The 24,359-nt window shown below is 43.4% G+C and overlaps 1 protein-coding gene across 2 annotated transcripts in view; it reads right to left on the bottom strand.

The window, feature by feature from the left end:
• Positions 1-24,359, bottom strand: part of INTS3 (integrator complex subunit 3) — a 192,651-nt gene that overhangs the window by 5,730 nt on the left and 162,562 nt on the right. For both annotated transcript variants that reach the window (XM_068252424.1, XM_068252425.1), the window contains exons 21-27: positions 21,217-21,370; positions 19,757-19,825; positions 15,446-15,521; positions 14,286-14,399; positions 11,552-11,600; positions 5,995-6,162; positions 2,067-2,167 (exon numbers count right to left, since the gene is read on the bottom strand). In XM_068252424.1, the coding sequence (XP_068108525.1) occupies positions 2,067-2,167; positions 5,995-6,162; positions 11,552-11,600; positions 14,286-14,399; positions 15,446-15,521; positions 19,757-19,825; positions 21,217-21,370 (731 nt within the window). The remainder of the gene's footprint in view (positions 1-2,066; positions 2,168-5,994; positions 6,163-11,551; positions 11,601-14,285; positions 14,400-15,445; positions 15,522-19,756; positions 19,826-21,216; positions 21,371-24,359) is intronic.

The following is a 24,359-nucleotide window of genomic DNA, read 5'->3' as shown; positions in this document are numbered from 1 at the left end:
TCGCAGGGTGAAGGACGATGGCGGCGGGGGGATGGGGGAGGTAATTGTGAAGGGAAGCGCTACGCAATTTACCACCAAATGAAAATGGGTGCATCTGCTTGTGCAATAGCAATATTAAGTTTCCCTGGTAATAAACTGACGAAGAGTGAAATATTCCTGTCTGCATGCGGTGGACTTGTATAGCGAGCGTAATGCTCTGCTGCAGAGATCACGCTCTGAGGGCCACTGTGAAGGGTAAAATGTATGAAGTGTATAGGTCCAGGGCTTGCCCACACTTCCCTCTAGGTATCGCATGGTGGTTTGGGGGCCCCAGCGAGTGAGAGAGGCTGGGGGGCCCCCGGCTGTCGTGCGAACCAGTGTTTGTGATTTTAAATTTCTTTTTTACAGCTTCCAGGATGCGGTTGACAGGTGAGTGGTTAGGGAGGGGACCGTGTGGGAGATGTGCCTACACGGGGCGTCCCTGTAAACAATGCAATTCACGATTGCGTCCAACCAAAGCCTCCCACCTGAATGCTAATTTATGTAAATCCTGCTAGATTTGGTACAGCAGGCAAAGGGTGTATGACAGTACACTTGATTGGCTGACTGGCGTCTGCTGGCCAGATAGAGGCAGGACATTGCTCTTGCTGGAAGTTAGCAATTGTGTTTGTTAAAGTGTATGAATACAAGACCGCTAGATATGGTGCCAAATTACATTCAATGGTCATTTAAAGCGAAAATAATGTAATGAACAAAAGTGCTTCATTTTTACTATAAATATGTATAAATGATTTACTCAGTGTTTGCCCATTGTAAAATCTTTCCTCTCCCTGATTTACATTCTGGCATTTATCACATGGTGACATTTTTACTGCTGACAGGTGACGTCAGTGGAAGGAGATGCTGCTTGCTTTTTTGGCAGTTGGAAACAGCTGTTATTTCCCACAATGCAACAAGGCTCCCACAGTGTTATGTCAGCACCACGGTCCTGACATCACACTGTGGGAGGGGTTTCACCACAATATCAGGCATACAGCGCCCCCTGATGATCAGTTTGTGAAAAACAAAAGATTTCTCATGGGAAAGGGGATATCCGCTACTGATTGGGATGAAGTTCAGTTCTTGGTTACGGTGTCTCTTTAAAGGGGCTGAGATTACATGCACAGTATCTACATAATCTCTACCCTGTGCGGTTTCGTGCCATGTGGAATTGGCACAGGCTTGATGGGTGATTCCAGTGCCAGGTTTAGTGGGTCATTTAGGTATTGGTGCAGGATTAGTGGGTGATTCCAGAGCTGGGGTTTAGTTGCCCTAGTACCGGCACCCCCCTCCCCCATGGAATACATTCCCCCGGGCCTGTGGTAAGTGTTGCGGGCTCACCTGTCACACTGACGCCTCCTCCTGCATCTTTCTGGATTGCCACCGTGAGCGCCTGTACCAGGTGACACTGCCGCATGTAGCAACGACTTTAAATACCTTGATTTCTGGGACCAGTAAAAGTGTGTGTGTGTATGTGGGGAGTGGTTGCTGTTGGTTAGGGGGTGGCTGGTGATAGTTGCCTTTGGGCAAAAAAAAAGTACAAATCCGGCCCTGGGTGCCAATGAAGAAAGAAGCGGACACAGGAGGAGGCCAGAAGGATTGCCAGCATGACCGGCGAGCCTGCAAAACTCGGTCGGAGTTCGATCGGTCAGTGGGCATCAGATGCTGTTACCGCCACACAACCCCTTGCAAATGAAATTTCCCAGCATGCTCAATTGATCTTTTGACCTGATTTTGTCTGGAAATCAATCTAGATGGTTGATGGTGTGGCCATGTCGCGGCATTGATATCTGCCAGATTCGATATGATTCAAATACTGATGCCAAAAACCGAGTAATGCATGGGCACCCTTGCTGCGTAAGAAGAGATAGAGGGAGTGGTTGTGGTGCTCCTGTGCCAGTTTTGGTGACTATCAGTAGATTGGGTTCCCTGGTGAATAGGGGCTTGCACATAGGAAGGTGGGGGGATGGATGAATAGGGGCTTGCACATGGGAAGGTGGGGGACGGATGGACTTGAACCAGGGCATGATGGAGGGAATGATACTTACAGTTTTGTTTGGTGTTGGACAGGTTGAGCCTCAAGTTATCCAGGTGCTCCAGGATCTGCTCCAGAGTCAGCTGTGCCAACTTACTGCTAGAACTGCGCAGGCTGAAACACAACACAAATCAGCCAATCAGACACACTGCTTACAGGAAGGAGCAGGAATGCCACATGTGGGTAAACAAGGGGAATAAACCACAGTACAAATAAACATTTCACATATGCATAAGCCTAAGCAAGCCGCTGCTCTGAGATCAGACTGCCCCACACGGTTGTCTGACTCACACAGGAGGGAACCTACCAAAAGACAACTTGAGGCCTCTGGAGGATCAAGAAACTTCCCTCTTCTTTGGCAAGTATTTAACTTTTGACCCAAGGTTCAACTCGGGTTCTCTTTAAAGTGGGATTGTCACCATAAAAATCAAATTTCAACAGCAACTTGTCTGAGTGTATTAAGTGATAAAAATGCTAATCCTGCATTCAAAACTTTTTTCTGCTGTTATGATTTGGAGTTACCACATACCTTAGAACTGGCCCTTTAATTGCCATTGCCAAACAGTTGCATGCTGGGGGTGGGTCTATATTCTATTCCTCCTCTTCCCTTTATTCCCCCTGCCTTCTAATGGCATAAGACAGTGCCCTTCCTAGTATAGACCTCAGTGGGAGTGTCTGAAGACTCTGGGAGGAGGGCAAGTAACGAATACACAAAAAGGAGGGAAAAAAAGAGTAAGGAAGGAAATGATGTCAAGAGGTCAAAGGTAACTAATATGGAAACTGTCTAGAATAGGATTCTCTGCTTTTCCTTAATAAAATTCACAGAAATCATAACGTGGACAGTGCAATACATATCTTATGTAAGTAGAACTAGTATTTATCTACTTATATATGTGTTTTTTTATTTTTAAGTTAGCATGGGTGTCACTTGTTCTTTAAGGGCTCTTACACAGTGGGACGTTGCGTTGCAGGGGACGTTAAGGTCGCATAACGTTTCCCTACCGCAACGCATGGAGGTGCTAAAGGTGGACGCTACATAGAGCCGCGTTATGCGTCTCTTGGTGCGCCGTTTTAGTTGGATAGAACCGAGAATGATTCATATGAATCATTGCTAGCAGGCAGAGAACGATTCATATGAATCATTGCTAGCAGGCAGAGAATGATTCATATGAATCATTGCTAGCAGGCAGAGAATGATTCATATGAATCATTGCTAGCAGGCAGAGAATGATTCATATGAATCATTGCTAGCAGGCAGAGAATGATTCATATGAAGAGAACCATTGCAGTGCAGTGAATATTAATTAGCCATGTGGCTAGACAAAATAGCGGACTCTCCCCTCCTCCTCTCCTGCAAACAAAAAACAATTAAACAACATTACTGAGCATTTGCAAACAGTCTAATGCGGCTAAACCCGCGTATAACGCACAGTATGCTGCACTTTCATAAAATGTGATACGTTACAATGTAACGCAATGTGGGCACTGTGAACAGCCCATTGATTTTTCATTACTGTGAGTTGGGCTGCGTTACAGACTGCTCTAACCTGCGCCTGTAACGTCCCACTCTGAAAGCAGCCTAAAGGGAAGAAGAGCAGCTGTAATGCTGACTGATAAAATATGACCTACGTGGGGGGAGTAGAGGTGAACAACAGGTAGCGCCGACGCCCCAAATTATGAGTAGGACTTGCTGGCCACGGAGGGTGTGTGTTAACTTACCTATGTAGCCGCCTATAGTTGATGCGGCTCACTCGCGTACCACGTCACTCACATGCTTTCTCCTTCTAGGTTTGAAGAAGGAAGCATGTGAGCGATGTGGAACGGAAGTGAACTGCATCGCCTATAGATGGCGACATAGGCAAGTTAACCTCCCCACCACCTGCCGTGGCCAGCAAAGCCTACTCGTAATGTCGATTACAAGAAGCGGAGCTCAATTCTAGTAGGGAGTAACTGTGAGATGGTACTATTTTCTGTGGAGTCTCCCTTTAACCTGAAAGTGCCCATGAGATGTAGCCCCCAATAATGATATTGTCTCTTTCTGCTTTGCCCTCTAGTGATAATTGTCCAGCAGTAGCACACAGGGTACACCAGAAGAGAATGACAATGTTCTGGAGCGTGGAGTGCTCTCCATCGGAACACCAATTTCCGTGACAGATCAACACTTGTATTTTTCAGTGTCTGTTCTGTAGCGGGGCTGGGAGACATGAGCAGACAGCAGCCCTATACAAGCTCTTCACATTTTAGCAATGTAATGAATCACAAGAGCTTTAGCTGATTAAAAGCCAGAGGTCCTCTCAGGAAATTAGAAGCACTGATAAAGCACTCTGAGTGTTAGTGAGGTGTGCACTGCTGGAAGATTAGATGGATTTTCAAGAGGTGGAAGAGATGGGTGCAATGATGGAGGAAACTCAGAAGGACTCTTCGGGGGGGGGGGGGGGGGGGGGGGGGGAGAGATATATAGGTTCACTGATGGAGGGCTCCTCAAGAACTATCAGGAGGAAGAATTGAGGGGTGCACTGATGGTGGAGGTTTGGAAGGACTCTCAGGAGGTGGTAGTGATGAGAACACTGATGAAAGAGTATTAGAAGGACTCTGAAGAGGTGGAAGAGAGGAGTGCATTAATGGAGGAAAATCAGAAGGACTTTTCAGGAGGAACAAATAGGTTCAACTAATAGAGGACAACAAGAATTCTCAGGAGGAAGTACTGAGGGGTGCACTGATGGTGGATGTTTGGAAGGACTCTCAGGAGTTGGTACTGTAGTGATGCAAGCACTGATGGAAGACTATTAGAAGGACTCTCAAAAAGTGAAAGAGAGGGGTAAACTAATGGAGGAAAATTAGAAGAACTCTTCAGGAGGGATAGGTTCACTGATGGAGGACTCTGAGAGCTCTCAGGAGGAAATATTGAGGGGTGCACTGATGGAGTTTGGAAGGATTCTCAGGAGGTGGTAGTGAGGAGTGCACAGGTGGAAGGACTCTCAAGAGGTGGAAGAGATGGGTGCGCTGATGGAGGAAAATCAGATGGACTCTTCAGGAGGGAGATAGGTTCACTGACGGAGGACTTTGAGAACTCTCTGAAGAAAGAATTAAGGAGTGAACTGATGGTGGATGTTTGGAAGGACTCGCAGGAGGCGATGGTGAAGAGAGCATTGATGGAAGAGGATTAGGACTCTCAAGATGTGGAAGAGACGGATCCACTGATGGAGGAGGATTAGGATTCATAGAAGGAAGGATTGGGATGTGCACTGATGGAGGAGGATTAGGATTCATAGAAGGAAGGATTGGGATGTGCACTGATGGAGGAGGATTAAGATTCATAGAAGGAAGGATTGGGATGTGCACTGATGGAGGAGGATTAGGATTCATAGAAGGAAGGATTGGGATGTGCACTGATGGAGGAGAACCAGAAAGACCCTCAAAGAAGACGAAACTGGTTCACTGACTAAAGAGCACCCAGAAAGACACTTGCAAATAGAGAGTGATGAAAGAATGCCAATAGGACTCTTAGTATAAGGAAAGAGGAGTTCACTGATTAAAGAGCACAAGGGGGACACTAAGAAAGAGAGGGTCAGACTGACATGGTCACACCAGTAGAACCCTCAAGAAGAAGGAGTGAGGGATGCACTGAAAGAACTTCTAGATGGAGAGGTTAGAGAAATTTGGATTCGATTATTGGTTTGAGGTCAACCCTCAAACCAACAATCTAATCCTAATTTTCATTCTTAACCTCAGACAAACTCTTAAATCTACCTCCTAACCTTAGCTGAATCCTCAAACTGTTCTCTAGAAGCAGGTACCAAGTTGGAATCTCAGGACTGATACCCAGGTTAAGAAATGAGGAATTGGCGTGACACAAAGTAGTCAAACTCCGACCCATAATCTCCATCGGCCTCCATGTTTTCTGGCCAGCTCTAAGCACTTGTGGTTACATTCCAACTCACCTCTGCCGTTTCCGGGGGAGACTGTTGTTCTTGATGAGCAAAGACTTGATGTGCTCTGCCAAGGGGTCATCGTGTTTCAGACACCAGTGGCGCAGGATGCTTGTGGTAAACTGGTCGTCAGGGTGACAAGGACGGCTGAGAACCATCTTCACCATCTCCTCTGTTGGCCTTAAAAGAAAAGGAATAAAACATCACGTGGCAGACATATTACATCTCAGGACTTTTTAAGCTTTTTCAGCGGACAGTCTACAATATTTCAGGATCATAAAGGACCATATTAACAAGAAACACATTCAGCACCATAAAGGCAATGATGGTTATAGGGCTTGTACACTTGGTCTTATAGGGCCTTATTGCCTTATAAATATCACTGTGACAAATTAAGTGGAATAACAGTCTGGCATTGCATTCAATAAAAACTCGAATTTTTCCTTTGGATTGCCCACACGGGCAATTTTTTTTTCTCAGTTGCCGATCTCTAAACACCCGAAACACTGGTGGGCAAGAAAAACCTAAAAGTGTTGTCATTTCAGAGATGCTAACACCAGCTCTTCTTGCACCGATGATCGTCCCTTGCTCATTAACTTCCATGATACCCAAGTCATCAGAAGCTGAGCATTCCTTAAAGCAGTATGAAACTCAGCATTTTCTCTTTGTGCTACAAGATTATTTACAGCGTAACATCTACTACCACAGAAAAAATTGTAGCAGAACAGCATTCAAACAGTTAAACACAGCACTTCGTTCTTCTGTGGAAAGCTCCTTGCTGCATCCAAAGCGGTGATGACATTATGTTTTGTTTACATTCCTTTGTCAGATACATTTAGTAAACATTAGCAAACTGCCGAAACTGAGCTGTACTGAGCCTAGAAGCAGAAAGAGCTGAGAAGCGATCACTATATAAAATGTCAATATATAAATACAGCAGCTATGCAATAAAATGCAATGGCAGCTTTTAGAGCAGATAAACTGTACTTTGGGAACTTGTAATTTGCTAACAGACAATGGCCCATATGCAATTCACTGTTTCACGCAAGTTTTCTCCTAGGTGAAATTTTGAAACCAGCAAGCAAACAAATACTCAAAATAATGTTGAAAGTACTTTTTCACCTACTTTTTGGTACTTTCTCTATTGCAAAGTACTAGTTGCTAAAAGTTGTTATAAATTGAAGATGAAAATTATCTCCTAGGAGAAAACTCAGGAGAAAAAGTGAAATGTACAAAAGCAAAAATGATAACTATGTGTAATAAAATGCAGGAAAACACATTTTTTTAATGTTATTTCAGAGGTTTATCCCAAAACTCTGCATTGTTATATCACTGTATGTCACTGTCTGACTGGTTTACTTTCATATTAAGGGTGTCTCTAATTTTTTGGCCACTGTATATTTGGCTGATCCACCACTGGTGCGTTATATCCACCTATCGACCTTTGATTGATTTTATTCTAAATCCCAATAAATGTATCCATTGCCTTTACCTCCATACACCCTCTGCAATGGTCACTATTTTTCTACTACGATACTCTGACATTTCCCAGCATAGACACACATTCTGGAAGGCAATCTCTTTGTCACCCCTTCTCCCACCTCCGTTATTGAAGACGTCCATCTCGCCAGCATAAACTGGGTCATTCTGAAGACAAATAATTCAATAATCTAGAATTACTGGTGATGAGAGGCAGCAGTGCCGGGAGACCTGTAGCACCATTACCCACAATGCCCCATTCTGCAGAGCGGAGGCAGTAATGAATGCTCGATGTGGCTGATAAGAGATCTGGGCTGTACAGGAAACTGCAGAATGTGACACGGTCGGATCTGCATATACAATGACAGCGGCCCCGCTACTCCGCATCACCCGCGGGAGCGTGACGAGGTGTTAAGTGCTTTCGCTTGATAGTCGTCGCGATGGCTGATTCTGTATCTGCTCGGAAAGCCTGCAGAGATAAACGCTTTGGGTTCTGCAGCAATGAAAGATTTTCCAGCCAGTGTGGTGTATGAATGCAGATGTCAGATGTGGCGGCTCTGTGAAAAGGCCCCAGGTGTATGAAAGATGCCAGGCAGGCTAGCGAGTGGCCCCGCTCATAACGTCAAACAACACACGTGCTCTGTATACGCGGCACAACGTGGATCTGCTCCTGAGAGGCCCACACACAGGCAGCACAGATTCCCAGCTTCCCTTAAAGTGGACTTGAACTCTTGCACAAGACAGATGAAAATCATAAAGAAATGCACCCTGTATGTATTTAGAGAGATTCGCCTGTCTAATTCCCCCTCATCGGTGACTAATCACAACTGTAATTTGATCTCTCAGCTGTGTCTGCTCAGGAATATGGGCAGCTAATTTGTAAACACGAAATGTTAATCCTCTGTCTGCTTTAATGAAAGCAGGAAGTAGACACCCTGTAGATTTATTTTGGGATCGTATCAGCTGTAACAAAGAAATGTTTTTGTTCAAAGGTTATTCTGCTGTTGCATATCTTTTAGAGCAGAGAGGAAGTTCTGATGTCAGGCCCGCTTTAAAGAACTATATCCAAAAATTGCAACATTTCAAATGCATACATAGAAAATGTAGATTTTTGCTAGAGTAAAATCCCCTATAAATGCCCTTTTTTTCTATGTCGCTGTCACTTTACATTCCCCGACATCTAGCGATGTATGAGCAGATCGACCAAGAGACAGATCGCTCTCTGATCAGAGAAAATTCTGTAGCCTGCCCATCTGGGCTGTGGAGTCGGTACAAAAATCAAATCCCAAGTTTATAAAAAAAACAGACTCCGGGCACCCAAAAATGTCTTTGACTTCACAGCCCTGCTGCCCAAATACCGCTGTGCGGGCTGTGTTTACATCTGTACTGTCACTCTGCGTGCTCCCCCCGCCTCCTGCATAGCTCCGGTCCCGCCCGCGTCCCTTCACTCTAATCAGTGGGGAGGGAAGGGACACGGGCGGGGACCGGAGCTATGCAGGAGGCGGGGGGAGCGCCGAGACTGACAGTACAGAGGTAAACACAGCCCGCTGTGACACGCTGCGTGTAAGCAGCGCGGCTGTGATTTATGGGGGATAGCAGAGCGCAGGGGGAACTTAGGGGGGATTGAAATAGCAACAGAGGCTGGGCAGTATAGGCAGACCCAGCCTCTGTATGTGGATTGCATTGTCAGAACCCCACCTCGGGTTCTCTTTAAGTTTTGGGGAAAGGAACAATGACAAAGCAGCAGATCCTCCTTGTGATCTTTCACTAGACTCTGGTACCAATATTTATTTTATAAAGCGCCAACTTATTACGCAGCGCTGGGCAATAAATGAGGTTGCAGACAAGGAAACAGAGCACACGAATGCACAAATACACGATCACCTATCTCCAGAGGACGTTTAGATGCAAGGCTAGGTTCTGGTCTGTGAGGACAGCTTAATCGCAGATGGATTTCTACTTTATGAGGTTTTCTCTGCTATGTGTTATGGTTCCGCCTGGTCACAGCATTCCCTGGTGTTTTCTAGTACAGGGATTACACGGCGGCTTCACTGCCTCGCTAAAGTCATCCCATAATGCTCATCAGGTGCTACCAGTAATAGAAACCCGAGGACTGTGACCAGGGGGTCATGCGAAGGGAATCCTAATCTAATGCTAGGAACACACCATACAATTTTGTGTTAGATGATTCGTTAGATAATTTCCATCATGTCCGATATTTTCGATCGTTTTTCTGGTCGATTTCTCATAGAAGTGAATGGAAATTGATAAGAGAATCGAGCGGGAAATCAAGTGGAAAAACGAAATGAAAATCGACCAGAAAAACGCATCGTGTGTACCTGGCATTATATTCAGAGGTCTGATGAAGACAAAGTGCTTTCCAGCCATCGAAAATGGTCAACGGGGCGCTAATAATTATAGCTTATATGCAAATTCCATGCAAATTGCACGGAGCTTGGAACTGGGCCGATCAAATTTAATTTGCATTGCAACTTCTTCTTCACTGCACCCCACATCTCTATTGGTCACTGTATTTTAGGGCCCAAGTTCCCCATAAGACACAAAGAGAGCCCATACTAAACCCCATTCTATAACTTTTGAGGGCTGGGGAGCTCAGGAGCGGTTTTTAACCAAATCAGCAGAAAAAAGCACTAGACTAATAAGGGGTTTCCTCCAGGTACTCCGGTTTCCTCCTACATCCCAAAAATATATAAATAGGTTAATGGGCCCTAGATTACAACAAACATATGACTATGTAGGATTGGATTGTGGGCTCCTCTGAGGACAGTCAGTGACATGACTATGTACTCTGCAAAGTGCTGCAGAAGATGTCAGTGCTATATAAATACAAAATAATAATATGGTAGAACATTAGACTATAACTATGGTAGGATTAGAGTGTGAGCTCCTCTGAGGACAGTTAGTGACATGACTATGTACTCTGTAATGTGCTGCAGAAGATGTCAGTGCTATATAAATACATAATAATAATATGGTAGGACATTAGACTATGACTATGGAAGGATTAGATTGTGAGCTCCTCTGTGGACAGTCAGTGACATGACTATGTACTCTGTAAAGTGTTGCAGAAGATGTCAGTGCTATATAAATACTAAATAATAATAATAATGGCTGCAAAAACACTTTCCAATCACTGTACAAAAGGGATTTTGCAGCAATTTTACTACCCAGAACCGAAAAAAAAAAAATTGGCAGTCCTCTGCAGACACATCTAATATGCTAAACGCAGGCCGTTAATCCTTTGTCTGCTTCCGTGAAAGCAGAAAGTAGACGCAGCAGATTTATTTCAGGAGTTCTGTGGGTAGTAACAAAGAAATGGTTTTCTGTAAAGGTTATTATGCTGTTGCTTATCTTTTAGAGCAAAGAGGAAGTTCTGAGTTCAAGTCCACTTTAACTGGGTCTGGCAGATTGAGTTGCTATATTAGGGACTTTATCTCTAGGACAATTACAAATGTAACCAGCAGGGGGAGCTCAAGAAACACTTAGCTTTTCCTGCTAAGAAATAAAAATAAAGTTTGTCTCTCGCAACAAAAATATTGGAAAAATATTTTACCCTGAGGGAATTAAACCATGTTTATACATCTTAGGCTGGACGTATTCTATTTTCTGAAGTGACCTCACCTCAGTACTCGTCCGAGGTACTGTCTCATCATTTAAAGGGTACACCTGCTTCTCTCAACTAAGTCTCAACTAACCGGCATGCCTGAGGGGATAAAGTGGCTTAGCTTTTGAGAGCCAGCAATACTCGCCGATTGTCCGTCCGTCATCTTCAATGCATCCTGCTCCTTCCATCGGCTTTCCAGGGTCCATTTATGGCTCCTGCGTGTCAAGTGACTCCTGCGTGTCACCTGACCTTGCATGTCTGGGAGCAGTACACTGAGGACGCTGGAAATCCGCTAGGAAGTGCAGGATGGCAGCAATCACTCCCTTTTCAGGAACAGCTGTCAGCCCAGCAAGGGAGCTTTCTCAGTGAAGCATAGGGAGAGGGCCATGTACACCAGAGTCTGACAGGGATGATTTTTTTTTAATAAGGACGTTCTGATTTGATTTAAACTAGAACAGCACTTACTTTTCTCTGCGGAGCTGCAGGAGGAGACAGGACAAGGCTTCTGGGTGTTCTGTAAATGGAAAAAAGAACACAAAGAAGTTATGGTGGATCAATCAGGAGGGGAGGGTTGGAAAAGGTCCCACATGCTGCGTTTTTTAATAATAGCAGCCCCAGTCAAATTATCCCGCAGAACAAAAATAAAACTTGTCACATGTCATTTTCCATCTGTAGAGGCCACACACAGCTGCTAGTTTACAGAATGCTTCCACGCGGTTTCCAGGCATTTTAGGACAACTGAAGCAAGAGGGATAATGAAGCTACCATATTTATTTCCTTTTAAACAATGCCAGTTGCCTGGCAGCCATGCTGATCCTCTGTCTCTAATACTTTTAGCCACAGACCCTGAACAAGCATGCAGATTGGGTGTTTCTGACTGCATGCTTGTTACAAGTGTTATTCAGACACTACTGTAGCCAAATAGACCAGCAGGGCTGCCAGGCAAGTGGCATTACTTAAAGGCAAATAAAAAAGGCAGCCTCCAGATCCATCTCACTTCAGGTGACCTTTAAGATTTAAGAAAAGTGCTCCTGAAACATTGTTCCTCCTGAAATTGTGCTGCGTTTGTCACAGTTTAGGTGGAGACCAGGGCTGTGGAGTCGGAGTCATGGAGTCGGGCAATTTTGGGTGCCTGGAGTCGGGAAAAATGCACCGACTCCTAATGAATTTGTAACTGTAATTAAAATAGAAAATATTATAAAATGTTCTATTTCTTAGATAATAGTCATTAAAAATAATGTATATATACAGTATATATACAGTAATAGCTGTGCTTAGTCCACAAAAATGAAATCAACCAATCAAAATGAGTTACTTGTGCTGCTTCAATAAAGCAGTCCCCGTATTTTTAAGGTCAGATATACACATCTGATTGTGACTGTATACCGCATATGATGTGTACACAGGAATCTCTTATATATACTAAATAACATCTATGCTGTAAGAATAAAGCCTGATGTGTAGCTGTGTCACTAATAGAGATGGTCAATGAGATGGAAATAATTCTGCATTGATGCTGATTTATGCAAATGTATGCACTCCCTTTGCTGATGAAATCAAATAATTTGCTATGTTGTTAAAATTTGGTTTGGTGACTACAAATTAAAGGGTACCTGAGACGGATGAAAAGTAAAGTTTTATACATACCTGGGGCTTCCTCCAGCCCCCTTCAGGCTAATCAGTCCCTCGCTGTCCTCCACCACCCGGATCTTCTGCTATGAGTCCTGGTAATTCAGCCAGTCAGCGCTGTCCGGCCGCATGCCGCTCCCACAGCCAGGAACATTCTGCACCTGCGCAATAGTGCTGCACAGGTGTAGTATGCTCCTGGTGGCGGAGTGTGTGCATGCGCACTACGCCCGACTGGCTCAAGTACCTAGACTCATAGCAGAAGATCCAGGTGGTGGAGGAGGACAACGAGGGACTGATTATCCTGAAGGCGGCTGGAGGAAGCCCCAGGTATGTATAAAACTTTAATTTCATCTGTCTCAGGTTTACTTTGTTACACAGTAGTACTCTACATATGCACTCCCCACAGAGCTGCAGGGAATCCACTGAGAATGCTGTGCACATTGAACACAGAGGTGTTGTCTGTCACCCATAAACCTGGTTCAGATTGTGCATGAAGAATGTGTAATAGAGGAAGAATCTCCTCATTCCCCTGCAGAGTACCTGCACATCATTCTTACATGTACCCACAGTTACATTGCCTAGGGCCTGATAGATGTTCTTTGTTCCGGTTTGTACCTTTTACAAGTACTCTTACCAAGGACTAGTTTTAGTCTAAAGGGGATAAATATAGCAGTCTACATATCCTTCTCACTTCAGTTGTCTTGTAAAATTCCTAAGCGTTGGCAGTTAAGAGACGAATTTCATGTTACATACTTTTAATCAAAAAAATTGTAATATGCAAATTAGAGGAGTCGGAGTCGAGGAGTCGGAGTCGGTGGAATCCTAAACTGAAGAGTCGGAGTCGGTGGATTTTTGGACCGACTCCACAGCCCTGGTGGAGACTTCACTTATCTTAAAGAGGCCCTGTAGTGATATATATATACAGTATAGTACATAACCAAGAAGTGTGAAACAACTGAAAATATGTCATATTCTAGGTTCTTCAAAGTAGCCACCTTTTGCTTTGATTACTGCTTTGTACACTCTTGGCATTCTCTTGATGAGCTTCAAGAGGTAGTCACCTGAAATGGTCTTCCAACAGTCTTGAAGGAGTTCCCAGAGATGCTTAGCACTTGTTGGCCCTTTAGCCTTCACTCTGCAGTCCAGCTCACCCCAAACCATCTCGAGTAAGGAGTAAAGGTGCCCATACACTCATCAGATTGGCAGCAGATAGATAAGAAATGCATCTGATGATCTATCTGATGCGTTTTTAGAACATTTTTTACCAGGATAGAATTCCAATAGATTTCAGTTTGAAATCTATTGAAATTCGATCTGATGGCATTTTTTTGCCATCAGATTTCCATTAAGGCCAATGCAAACTGATAAACAATCTCATCAGATCGACCTAAATTTTCCACCCTGCAAGTTCGATGGAAATCCATCGAAATCGATCGAAATCGGCCGTCGATCGGTCGATTGGCCAACCGATTTGCAATCGATTGATCGATCGGTCGGCCAGAAAATCGTGTATGGGCTGCTTAAGGAAAGAGGGAGGGACAGCGTGTCTGAAGAAGATTAATGAACTCACCTTTGTACTTGAGATGCTGGAGGATAGGGATGATGGTCTCCAGCGGGACGTTGTGGGCTAGAAAGAGCTGCCAGGTACAGTACTGCTCAAATGTCTCCCACTCCAAACTCTGAACTGCAAGAGAGAACACAAAGCACCTTACAGCCAATCACACACCTGAGAATCATGTGACTCAGCACTGACCAATCACAGTACTAGTAAATCATGTGACCCTCTCAGTACTCTATATGGTGTATACACTGCAGCAATGGTGACTAAATATATATCAATACAAAGTTTTAATAAAGGTATAGCAGTCACGGTCAAACCTTGGTGTGGTAAAGCAGGTAACACATAATTCCTTTGTAATGGATAATGTTGAGCCAATAGAAGCGGCCCGCACACTGTGTAACCCACCAATCATATATTTAATTTCATGATATTTCATGAACTGCTGTTCCAGTCACCCTGGTATTGCTAAGTATGAGTAAGCAACAGCAGCCATGGTCATTGGTCAATTACATCTTTCACTACTCTCAGCACCATCTCATTGGTCAAACATTCAGCCCAGCATAAAGCAAATCTGAAGCGAACAAAAAACAACAACTGATGAGATAATTACTTGTATGTGTAGTACGGATAATTAATATAATAGTAGTAGCAAAGAACAGAAACTTATTTTTATTTTCAGTTATATAGCTTTATTGATAACTGCATCCGACTGTCAAAGTCACAGTTTTAAAACCACACTCTGTCCTTTTAAGCTATAAAACAAAGCAGATATAATGACCTTTGAACTTTCTTGCAGTAAAACCTTATCTCAAGCTGTCTCTCACTGTTTCTTGGCTGTTCAAGTGGTTCAGAAAAAAGGACTGTATTCCACCCAGTGGGTTGAATATCTCAGGGAAACTCTTTTGCATAGATAACAAGTGTTTTTTTTTTTTTTTAAACTCTTCCTGTATTGGAAACCGATAGGAGACTCTTTTCTTTGCTGCTAATGTTCTATTTCTCAGCTGTACTACACATGCAATTCATTATCTCACAAATGTATTTTCGCTGCAGGTTTGCTTTAACACACACCATGAAAATACGCTGAGCTTTACCGAGATGTAACATGCTGTATATCAAACTAGGCTCCACCCACTGGAGAGAAATATCATCTGTGTATCTCAGGCACTCACTTAAGATGTTGAGCACAGAGTCCTTCCGAAACATCACCAGGTTCCCCATCATAACGTGACATACGAGTTCCTGCAACTGGAAGAGACACGGGAAATTACTGGACAGATCGGCAGAGAAAAGAAAAAAAACCTGCAGATACCAATACCAATCAGCCAGGGAGCAGACACAAGGAGGAGTACATTACTTCTTACTTTTAAAGAGACTCTCTAACAAAATTTTCAGCCTTATTTCTTCTATCCTATAAGTTCCTATACATGTTCTAATGTGGTCTGTCTTACTGCAGCCTTTTCTAGTTGCACAGCGGCTGTATTACAGTAATGTGAAAAACTATTTGCCCCCTTCCTGATTTCTTATTCTTTTGCATGTTTGTCACATTTAAATGTTTCTGCTCATCAAAAACCGTTAACTATTAGTCAAAGATAACATAATTGAACACAAAATGCAGTTTTAAATGATGGTTTTCATTATTTAGTGAGAAAAAAAACTCTAAATCTACATGGCCGTGTGAAAAAGTGATTGCCCTCCTTGTTAAAAAATAACTTAACATTGGTTTATCACACCTGAGTTCAATTTCTGTAGTCACCCCCAGGCCTGATTACTGCCACACCTGTTTCAATCAAGAAATCACTTAAATAGGAGCTATCTGACACAGAGAAGTAGACCAAAAGCACCTCAAAAGCTAGACATCATGCCAAGATCCAAAGAAATTCAGGAACAAATGAGAACAAAGTACTGTAATTGAGATCTATCAGTCTGGTAAAGGTTATAAAGCCATTTCTAAAGCTTTGGGACTCCAGTGAACCACAGTGAGAGCCATTATCCACAAATGGCAAAAACATGGAACAGTGATGAACCTTCCCAGGAGTGGCCGGCCGACCAAAATTACCCCAAGAGCGCAGAGAAAACTCATCCGAGAGGCCACAAAAGACCCCAGGACAACATCTAAAGAACTGCAGGCCTCACTTGCCTCAATTAAGGTCAGTGTTCACGACTCCACCATAAGAAAGAGACTGGGCAAAAACGGTCTGCATGGCAGATATCCAAGGCGCAAACCACTTTTAAGCAAAAAGAACATTAACCACTTTACCCCCGCGCGTACGTATTTCTCCGCCCCTTTTTCCATCCTTTAACAACCAGGGACGGAGAAATACGTACTTTCCGCGTTCCCGACGCTGTCCGCGCTCCCGCTCGTAAACACGCCGCCCGCCGCTAGTAAACACGCCGATGCCCGCTCGCCCAGAGATCAATGAACGGGAAAATCCATTCCCGTTCGTTGATCTAAGCCCCGCAATGATCCGCTGCTCTCCTATGGGCAGCGCGATCATTGTGAGAAAAAACTCACGTGTCCAGCCTCCTTATACTTCCTCCAAGCTTCCGGAAGGAAGCTTGGAGGTCGCATTAAAACAAAAAGTTACTGTGGCCATCTTGTGGCCAAATAGTAAACTACACCCTACACATTTTTCACATACAAATAAATGACTTTTACACATAAAATTAACTCATTACCTCCCACACTCCCCATTTTTTTTTTTTTTGTAATTAAAATTTTTTTTTAAAAATTTACTATTAAAAAAAATACATAAATAGTTACCTTAGGGACTGAACTTTTTAAATATTTATGTCAAGAGGGTATAACACTGTTACTTTATAAACTATGGGCTTGTAATTAGGGATGGACGCAAAAATGAAAAAAATGCACCTTTATTTCCAAATAAAATATTGGCGCCAAACATTGTGATAGGGACATAATTTAAATGGTTTTATAACCGGGGCAAAAGGGCAAATACATTTCATGGGTTTTAATTACAGTAGCATGCATTATTTAAAAACTATAATGGCCGAAAACTGAAAAATAATTATTTTTTTCCCCACATTTTTCCTATTTTCCCATTAAAACACATTTAGAAAAAAATAATTCTTGGCATAATGTCCCACCTAAAGAAAGCCTAATTGGTGGCGGAAAAAACAAGATATAGTTCATTTCATTGCGATAAGTAATGATAAAGTTATAGACGAATGAATGGAAGGAGCGCTGAAAGGTGAAAATTGCTCTGGTGCTCAGGGGGTAAAACCCCTCAGTGGTGAAGTGGTTAAGGCTCGTCTCAATTTTGCTAAAAAAACATCTCGATTGGCAAGACTTTTGGGAAAATACCTTGTGGACCGACGAGACAAAAGTTGAACTTTTTGGAAGGTGCGTGTCCCATTACATCTGGCGTAGAAGTAACACAGCATTTCAGCAAAAGAACATCATACCAACAGTAAAATATGGTGGTGGTAGTGTGATGGTCTGGGGTTGTTTTGCTGCTTCAGGACCTGGAAGGCTTGCTGTGATAGATGGAACCATGAATTCTACTGTCTACCAAAAATTCCTGAAGGAGAATGTCCGGCCGTCTGTTCGTCAACTCAAGCTGAAGCGATCTTGGGTGCAGCAGCAGGACAATGACCCAAAACACACCAGCAAATCCACCTCTGAATGGCTGAAGAAAAACAAAATGAAGACTTTGGAGTGGCCTAGTCAAAGTCCTGACCTGAATCCTATTGAGATGTTGTGGCATGACCTTAAAAAGGCAGTTCATGCTAGAAAACCCTCAAATAAAGCTGAATTACAACAATTCTGCAAAGATGAGTGGGCCAAAATTCCTCCAGAGCGCTGTAAAAGACTTGTTGCAAGTTATCGCAAACGCTTGATTGCAGTTATTGCTGCTAAGGGTGGCCCAACCAGTTATTAGGTTCAGGGGGCAATTTCTTTTTCACACAGGGCCATGTAGGTTTTGAGTTATTTTTCTCACTAAATAATCAAAACCATCATTTAAAACTACATTTTGTGTTCAATTATGTTATCTTTGACTATTAGTTAATGGTTTTTGATGAGCAGAAACATTTAAGTGTGACAAACATGCAAAAGAATAATAAATAAGGAAGGGGGCAAATAGTTTTTCACACCACTGTATCTCTGTTATATGATCTAATCTTCTCTCTTCTGTCGGCTCTGTCGGGCTCAGGCAGGAATGTGCTGTCTGCTGTTATTGGCAGAAGCTATACACCCCCTCTCCACAGCCTATCACAAGCTGGTAACAGCCATGTCTTTTGTTTGTAAACACTGTCTAAAACTGGCAATTAACCACTTCACCACTGAGGGGTTTTACCCCCTGACCACCAGAGCAATTTTCACCTTTCAGCGCTCCTTCCATTCATTTGTCTATAACTTTATTATTACTTATCGCAATGAAATGAACTATATCTTGTTTTTTCCGCCACCAATTAGGCTTTCTTTAGGTGGGACATTATGCCAAGAATTATTTTATTCTAAATGTGTTTTAATGGGGAAAATAGGAAAAAATGTGGGAAAAAATTATTATTTTCAGTTTTCGGCCATTATAGTTTTTAAATAATGCATGCTACTGTAATTAAAACCCATGAAATTTATTTGCCCATTATTCCCGATTATAAAACCGTTTAAATTATGTCCCTATCACAATGTTTGGCCTAATATTTTATTTGGAAATAAAGGTGCATTTTTTTCAGTTTTGCATCCATCCCTAATTACAAGCCCGTAGTTTATAAAGTAACAGTGTTATACCCTCTTGACATAAATATTTAAAAAGTTCAGTCCCTAAGGTAACTATTATGTTTTTTTTTTTATTGTATATATATATATATATTTTTTTTTAAAATTACAAAAAAAAAATTGGGGAGTGTGGAAGGTAATGAGTTAATTTATTATGTAAAACAATTTATTTGTATGTGTAAAATGCATTAAGGTGTAGTTTACTATTTGGACACAAGATGGCCACAGTGAGTATGTTTACATGCGACCTGTAAGCGACCGGAAGGACGCTTACAGGAAGCAGTAGGAGGCTGGGAGACTCACAATGATCGCGCTGTTTCTGAAAGAAGCAGCAGATCATTGCGGGGGCTTAGATCAACGAACGGGAATGGATTTTCCCGTTCATTGATCTCCGGGCAAGCGGGCGGCGGCGTGCACGAGCGGCGGTAGCGCGGACAGCGGCGGGAGCGCGGAAGGTACGGATTTCTCCGTCCCTGGTTTTTTTAGGAGGGAAAAAAGGGGCGGAGAAATTCGTACCGCCGGGGGTAAAGTGGTTAAAAGCCAGGATTGCAGCGGGGAGTGGCAGAAACAGCACAGAGGGGCCCAGGAGAACATAATGAATAGAATGGTATGCTTTTTATTGTAAGAATTTTAGAGTACAGATTCTCTTTAAGGGGGAGATCTTGAAATTTCTCACCGGCACATGGACGTAGAAATACAGCCACATTTTTGTAAAGACGTTAGCACAAACTTGAGCACTTACCTGGGCAGAGTCGATGACAGCCACTATCATGTTGAGAAGCTCTCCACTCCGTAGGGTTTCATCTGGGAACTAGGAAGAGAGAAGAGAAGAAGTGCAATCTGCTTGCCTTGTATTATGGACTGAAGAAAATGACATTATCTCCCTACACAAAATGACCTCATCGTCATTAAACACACAAAAAAAGAGGTGACCAAGATGACCTCACCATCACTCAATACCGTACAACAGTGACCAAGATTCCTTTCCCATCATTCACCACTGGACAAGAGCAACCAAGATATGCTCATCATCACCACCAAGCACTGCAGAAGAGTGACCAACATAGCCTCACCATCATACAGCACTGGACAAGAGCTACCAAGACATCTTCCCCATCACCCGGCATTGGACAATACTGACCAAGAAGTCTTCACTTTCTCCTTCACTATTGTCTACAGCTACAGAAGAGTGACCAACATAGCCTCGCTATCATACAGCACTGGACAAGAGCTACCGGAGACAACTTTATCATCCAGCACTGGACAAGACTGACTAACAAGTCTTCTTATTGTCCTTCAATACCGTCTGGAACTACAGAAAAGTGACCAAAATAACCTCACCATCATACAGCAGTGGACAAGAGCGACCAAGGCATCTTCACCATCAACCAGTACTGGACAAGACTGACCAAGAAGTTTTTACTATTGTCTAGAACTGCAGAAAAATGACCAAGATAGCCTTACCGTCAAACAGCACTGGACAAAAGATCTTCCCCATCATCGAGTACTGGACAAGGGTGTCCAAGAGATCTTTACCATCATCGAGTACTGGACAAAGGAGTTCAAGAGATCTTTACCATCATCGAGTGCTAGACAAGGGTGACCAATAGATCTTCACCATCATCGAGTACTAGATAAGGGTGACCAAGATATCTTCACCATCATCGAGTACTGGACAAGGATGACCAAGATATCTTCACCATCATCAAGTACTGGACAAGGATGTCCAAGAGATCTTCACCATCATCATGTGCTAGACAAAGATAACCAAGAGATATTCACCATCATCGAGTGCTAGACAAGGATGACCAAGAGATCTTCAATACCATCGAGTACTAGATAAGGGTGACCAAAGGATCTTCACCATCATTGAGTACAGGACAAGGGTAACAAAAAGATCTTCACCATTATTGAGCATTGGACAAGGATAGTCAAGATAGCTTCATCATCATCCAGCGCTGCACGAGAGCGACCAAGATGTCTTCACCATCATCCAGCACCGGAAAAAAGTTACCAAGGCGGCCTCACCACTTCCCTAACCTGTGTCTGATGCCAACACCACCCACATTGCAGTTTTTTATCTATTTTTTTAAGATACAGGACAGTTTATAGCTGGCTGCTAAGTATTATATTTCTTTCCTTCCTTACAGTTCTGATAAATTACTGAATTCTATGACCCTTTAACCATTTTCATACTGGTACCTCACTGTATATAGAGGGGGTCAGGTAACACAGAAGTCGCACATCGTCCTCCTGGCACGCCTTCATGTCCATCATCAGGCAGGTGTGCAGGTCGCCGAGCTGTGTGGCCTGAGCAAACGACTCATAGAGGTTCATCTTTCCAGCTGCGGCCTTGCTGGAGGGAGGAAACAAGGTCCAGAGTTAATAAGCATCAATGACCAGAGATGAGAGGCTGACTAGGTAAGGCCAAGTGGGTGCGCAAATATAAAGAGCCTTAAGGGACACCTACAGTGAAACAAATAAGCTGTTAAAATGTGACAGAGCCAACAGGTTTAGGACTAGTCCATCTCCTCATGGGGGATTCTCAGGGTTTTCTTTGTTTTCAAAAGCGTTAACTGAGTGGCAGTTGCTAAGCCTAACTGCCAAAATAGTGTGCAAAGGAGTAGGGAGGCTGGATGGTATTCTACTATTTTGGCAGCTAAACTGTCGAAATGTTTTTGAAAACAAAGAAAACCCAGAAAATCCCCCATGAGGAGATGGACTAATCCAAAACCTGTCAGTTCTGTCAGATTTTAACTACTTATTTCCTTCAAAGGACCACTACAGCCTCCTGTTAAAATTCTATTTACTCCCTTGGCGACATTGGACCACCATTAGAAAGCAGTGCATCTTGACTCATTTGGACCAGTTGGTAGGATACAACGTTCTGAAGTTAGGGAATGTCGAAAGAGGTGTCTCTACTGCTCCTGGCTGGAAAAAGCAGCTGGAGAGGAAAGTGAAGAGTGAAGGGCTGGAGGAGGGAGAGAAACCAGGACTTCTGGATCCTGCTGACTCATAGGAGACAGCAACAACAACAATGGGATAGGCAGCACCCAACTAGCAGACAAGACGTGCTAAAAGCAAACCTGAAGTGAAATTAATAAAAATAATGAGATAATGAATTGTAGGTGTAGTACAGCTAAGAACTAGACCATTAGTAGCAATGAAAAAAGTCTTGTTGTTTTCCAGTACAGGAAGACTTAAAGTGAATGGGAACCGAAATGTAAATAAAAAATTCAGATACTCACTTAAGGAGAGGGAGGCTCTGGGTCCCATAGAGCTTTCTCTCCTCTCCCGGTCCCCGCAGTTGCGCTGGCACCCCTGTAGCTGTATTCGACCGTTTCGGTCAAATACCGCTGTTTCCCGGCCGAAAGGAGGCTTCGGGAGCCCGAGTGCTCCCAAAGACGGTCTACACTGTGCACACGCGCGCCCTCTATGACGCGTTCGCGTGTGCGCCGCCTGACTTTGGGAGGACTCGGCTTACGAACACTTCCAAAGTCCCCTTGGCGTGGGATGAGAACGGAGGAGCCATCGCAGCACGGAGGGCACCGGGAGAGGAGAGGGGAGGCTCATTAGGACCAAGCCTTCCCTCTCCTTAGGTGAGTATCTGCCTTTAAAAAAAAAACAAAAAAAACCCCGGGTTACATTAGCTTTAAAACACTTCAGTTATCTATGCAAAAGATCTTCTCTGAGCTCTTCCTCAGTCCTGTTTTCTGGAACATTTAGGCCTCTTTCACATTATACGCGTCGCCGCCCATATTTCCGCAATGCGTGTTGGAGGCCGACACGCACAAACATCAGAAGTGCATAGACTGCACTGTCCGATGTTCACACTGCATACGTTCCGTACCAGTGCCGTGCGCGAACGCATGCTGCACGCATTTTTTCCCGAACCGGGAGGCTGACCCCTTCACTACAGTGAATGGGATCAGCCACGCAACGCATACAAAGGCAGATGGCGTGCTAACGTACGCATTGCATTCAGATCGCACAACCATTTGCGTGTTGTAATGTGAACGAGGCCTAAAATATCAAGGAAACCGCGAGAGACAGCTTGAGATGAGATTTTACTGCAGGAAAGTTCAAATGGTCATTATTTTTGCTTTATCATATAGCTTAAAATGCAGAGTGTGGTTTCTAAAGTGCAAATATGACAGAATGATGCAATGTTATTAAAAAAAAAAAAAAAAAAAAGCTACATAACTGAAAATAATAATATGAGACTTTTCTTTGCTACTAATGTTCTATACATTATCCATACTACAGATACAATTGATTATATCATAAGTTTTTTTTTTTTGCTATAGGTTTGCTTTAAATGGAACCTGAACTGAGAAAAATTATTTAAAATAAACACATGATGTAGCTGCAAATGAATATTACATACTTACCTCTCCGTCAGTTGCTCTAAGAAGCTCACCATTTTCTTCTTACAGGGATTCCTTCCAGTTCTGACAAGATTTTGTCAGAAATGAAATATAACAGTTGCTGTCGTTATATATCAGTTGCTGTCAGTTACAACTGGATGTTCAAGGCAATGTCCATGCTTTTGCTTCAAGTGGGCGATATAACAGTTTAACAGTGTGCTGACCAGGAAGCTGTTATGGGGTAATGGCCATTTTCAAAATGGAGGACAGAGAATCCCATTGATCACAGTGGACAAACAGGACACAGGAGAGGAGAAAGACACTGAGGAGTAGACTACACGGGAGGCAAGTATGACTTGTGTATGTTTATTTTGACTTTTTACTTTCAGTTCAGGTTCTCTTTAAAGTTCCAGATCCTCCTTTGCCCATGGAGGTAACTAGACTTGGAACAACTCGAAGATGACCCAAGCCGGCAGGAGTAATAGGCTGGGTAGTGTAATGGTTAAGGGCTCTGCCTCTGACACAGGAGACCAGGGTTCGAATCTCAGCTCTGCCTGTTCAGTAAGCCAGCACCTATTTAGTAGGAGCCCTTAGATAAGTCTCCCCAACACTGCTACTGTCTATAGAGTGCATCCCAGTGGCTGCAGCTCTGGCGCTTTGAGTCCGCCAGGAGAAAAGCGCGATATAAATGTTATTTGTCTTGTCTAGCGGAGACCCCACTTTCAACATTCCCTAACTTTAGAATGGTGTATCGCACCGACTCGAGACCTGCTGCAAATGAAAGCCAAGACTCGCGGCTTACCAATAGCGGTCCAATGTCGCCAGGGGAGTAAAGAAATCTTGACACGAGGCTGACAAATTCAGTACATGGAATAAAACGCAAGTACAAGAAAAAAAGTGAATCTGATCTGGAGCTGCAGTCGGCCGGGCACCCTTGGCCATGTAGTGCGTCACCGTCTGAGAGAGGCAGGAAACCGA

This window comes from Hyperolius riggenbachi, chromosome 9, assembly GCF_040937935.1.
Source record: "Hyperolius riggenbachi isolate aHypRig1 chromosome 9, aHypRig1.pri, whole genome shotgun sequence".
Taxonomy (NCBI): Eukaryota; Metazoa; Chordata; class Amphibia; order Anura; family Hyperoliidae; genus Hyperolius; species Hyperolius riggenbachi.
The sequence above is the reverse complement of the archived record's forward strand: the minus strand, read 5'-3'. Positions and strand labels throughout refer to the sequence as shown.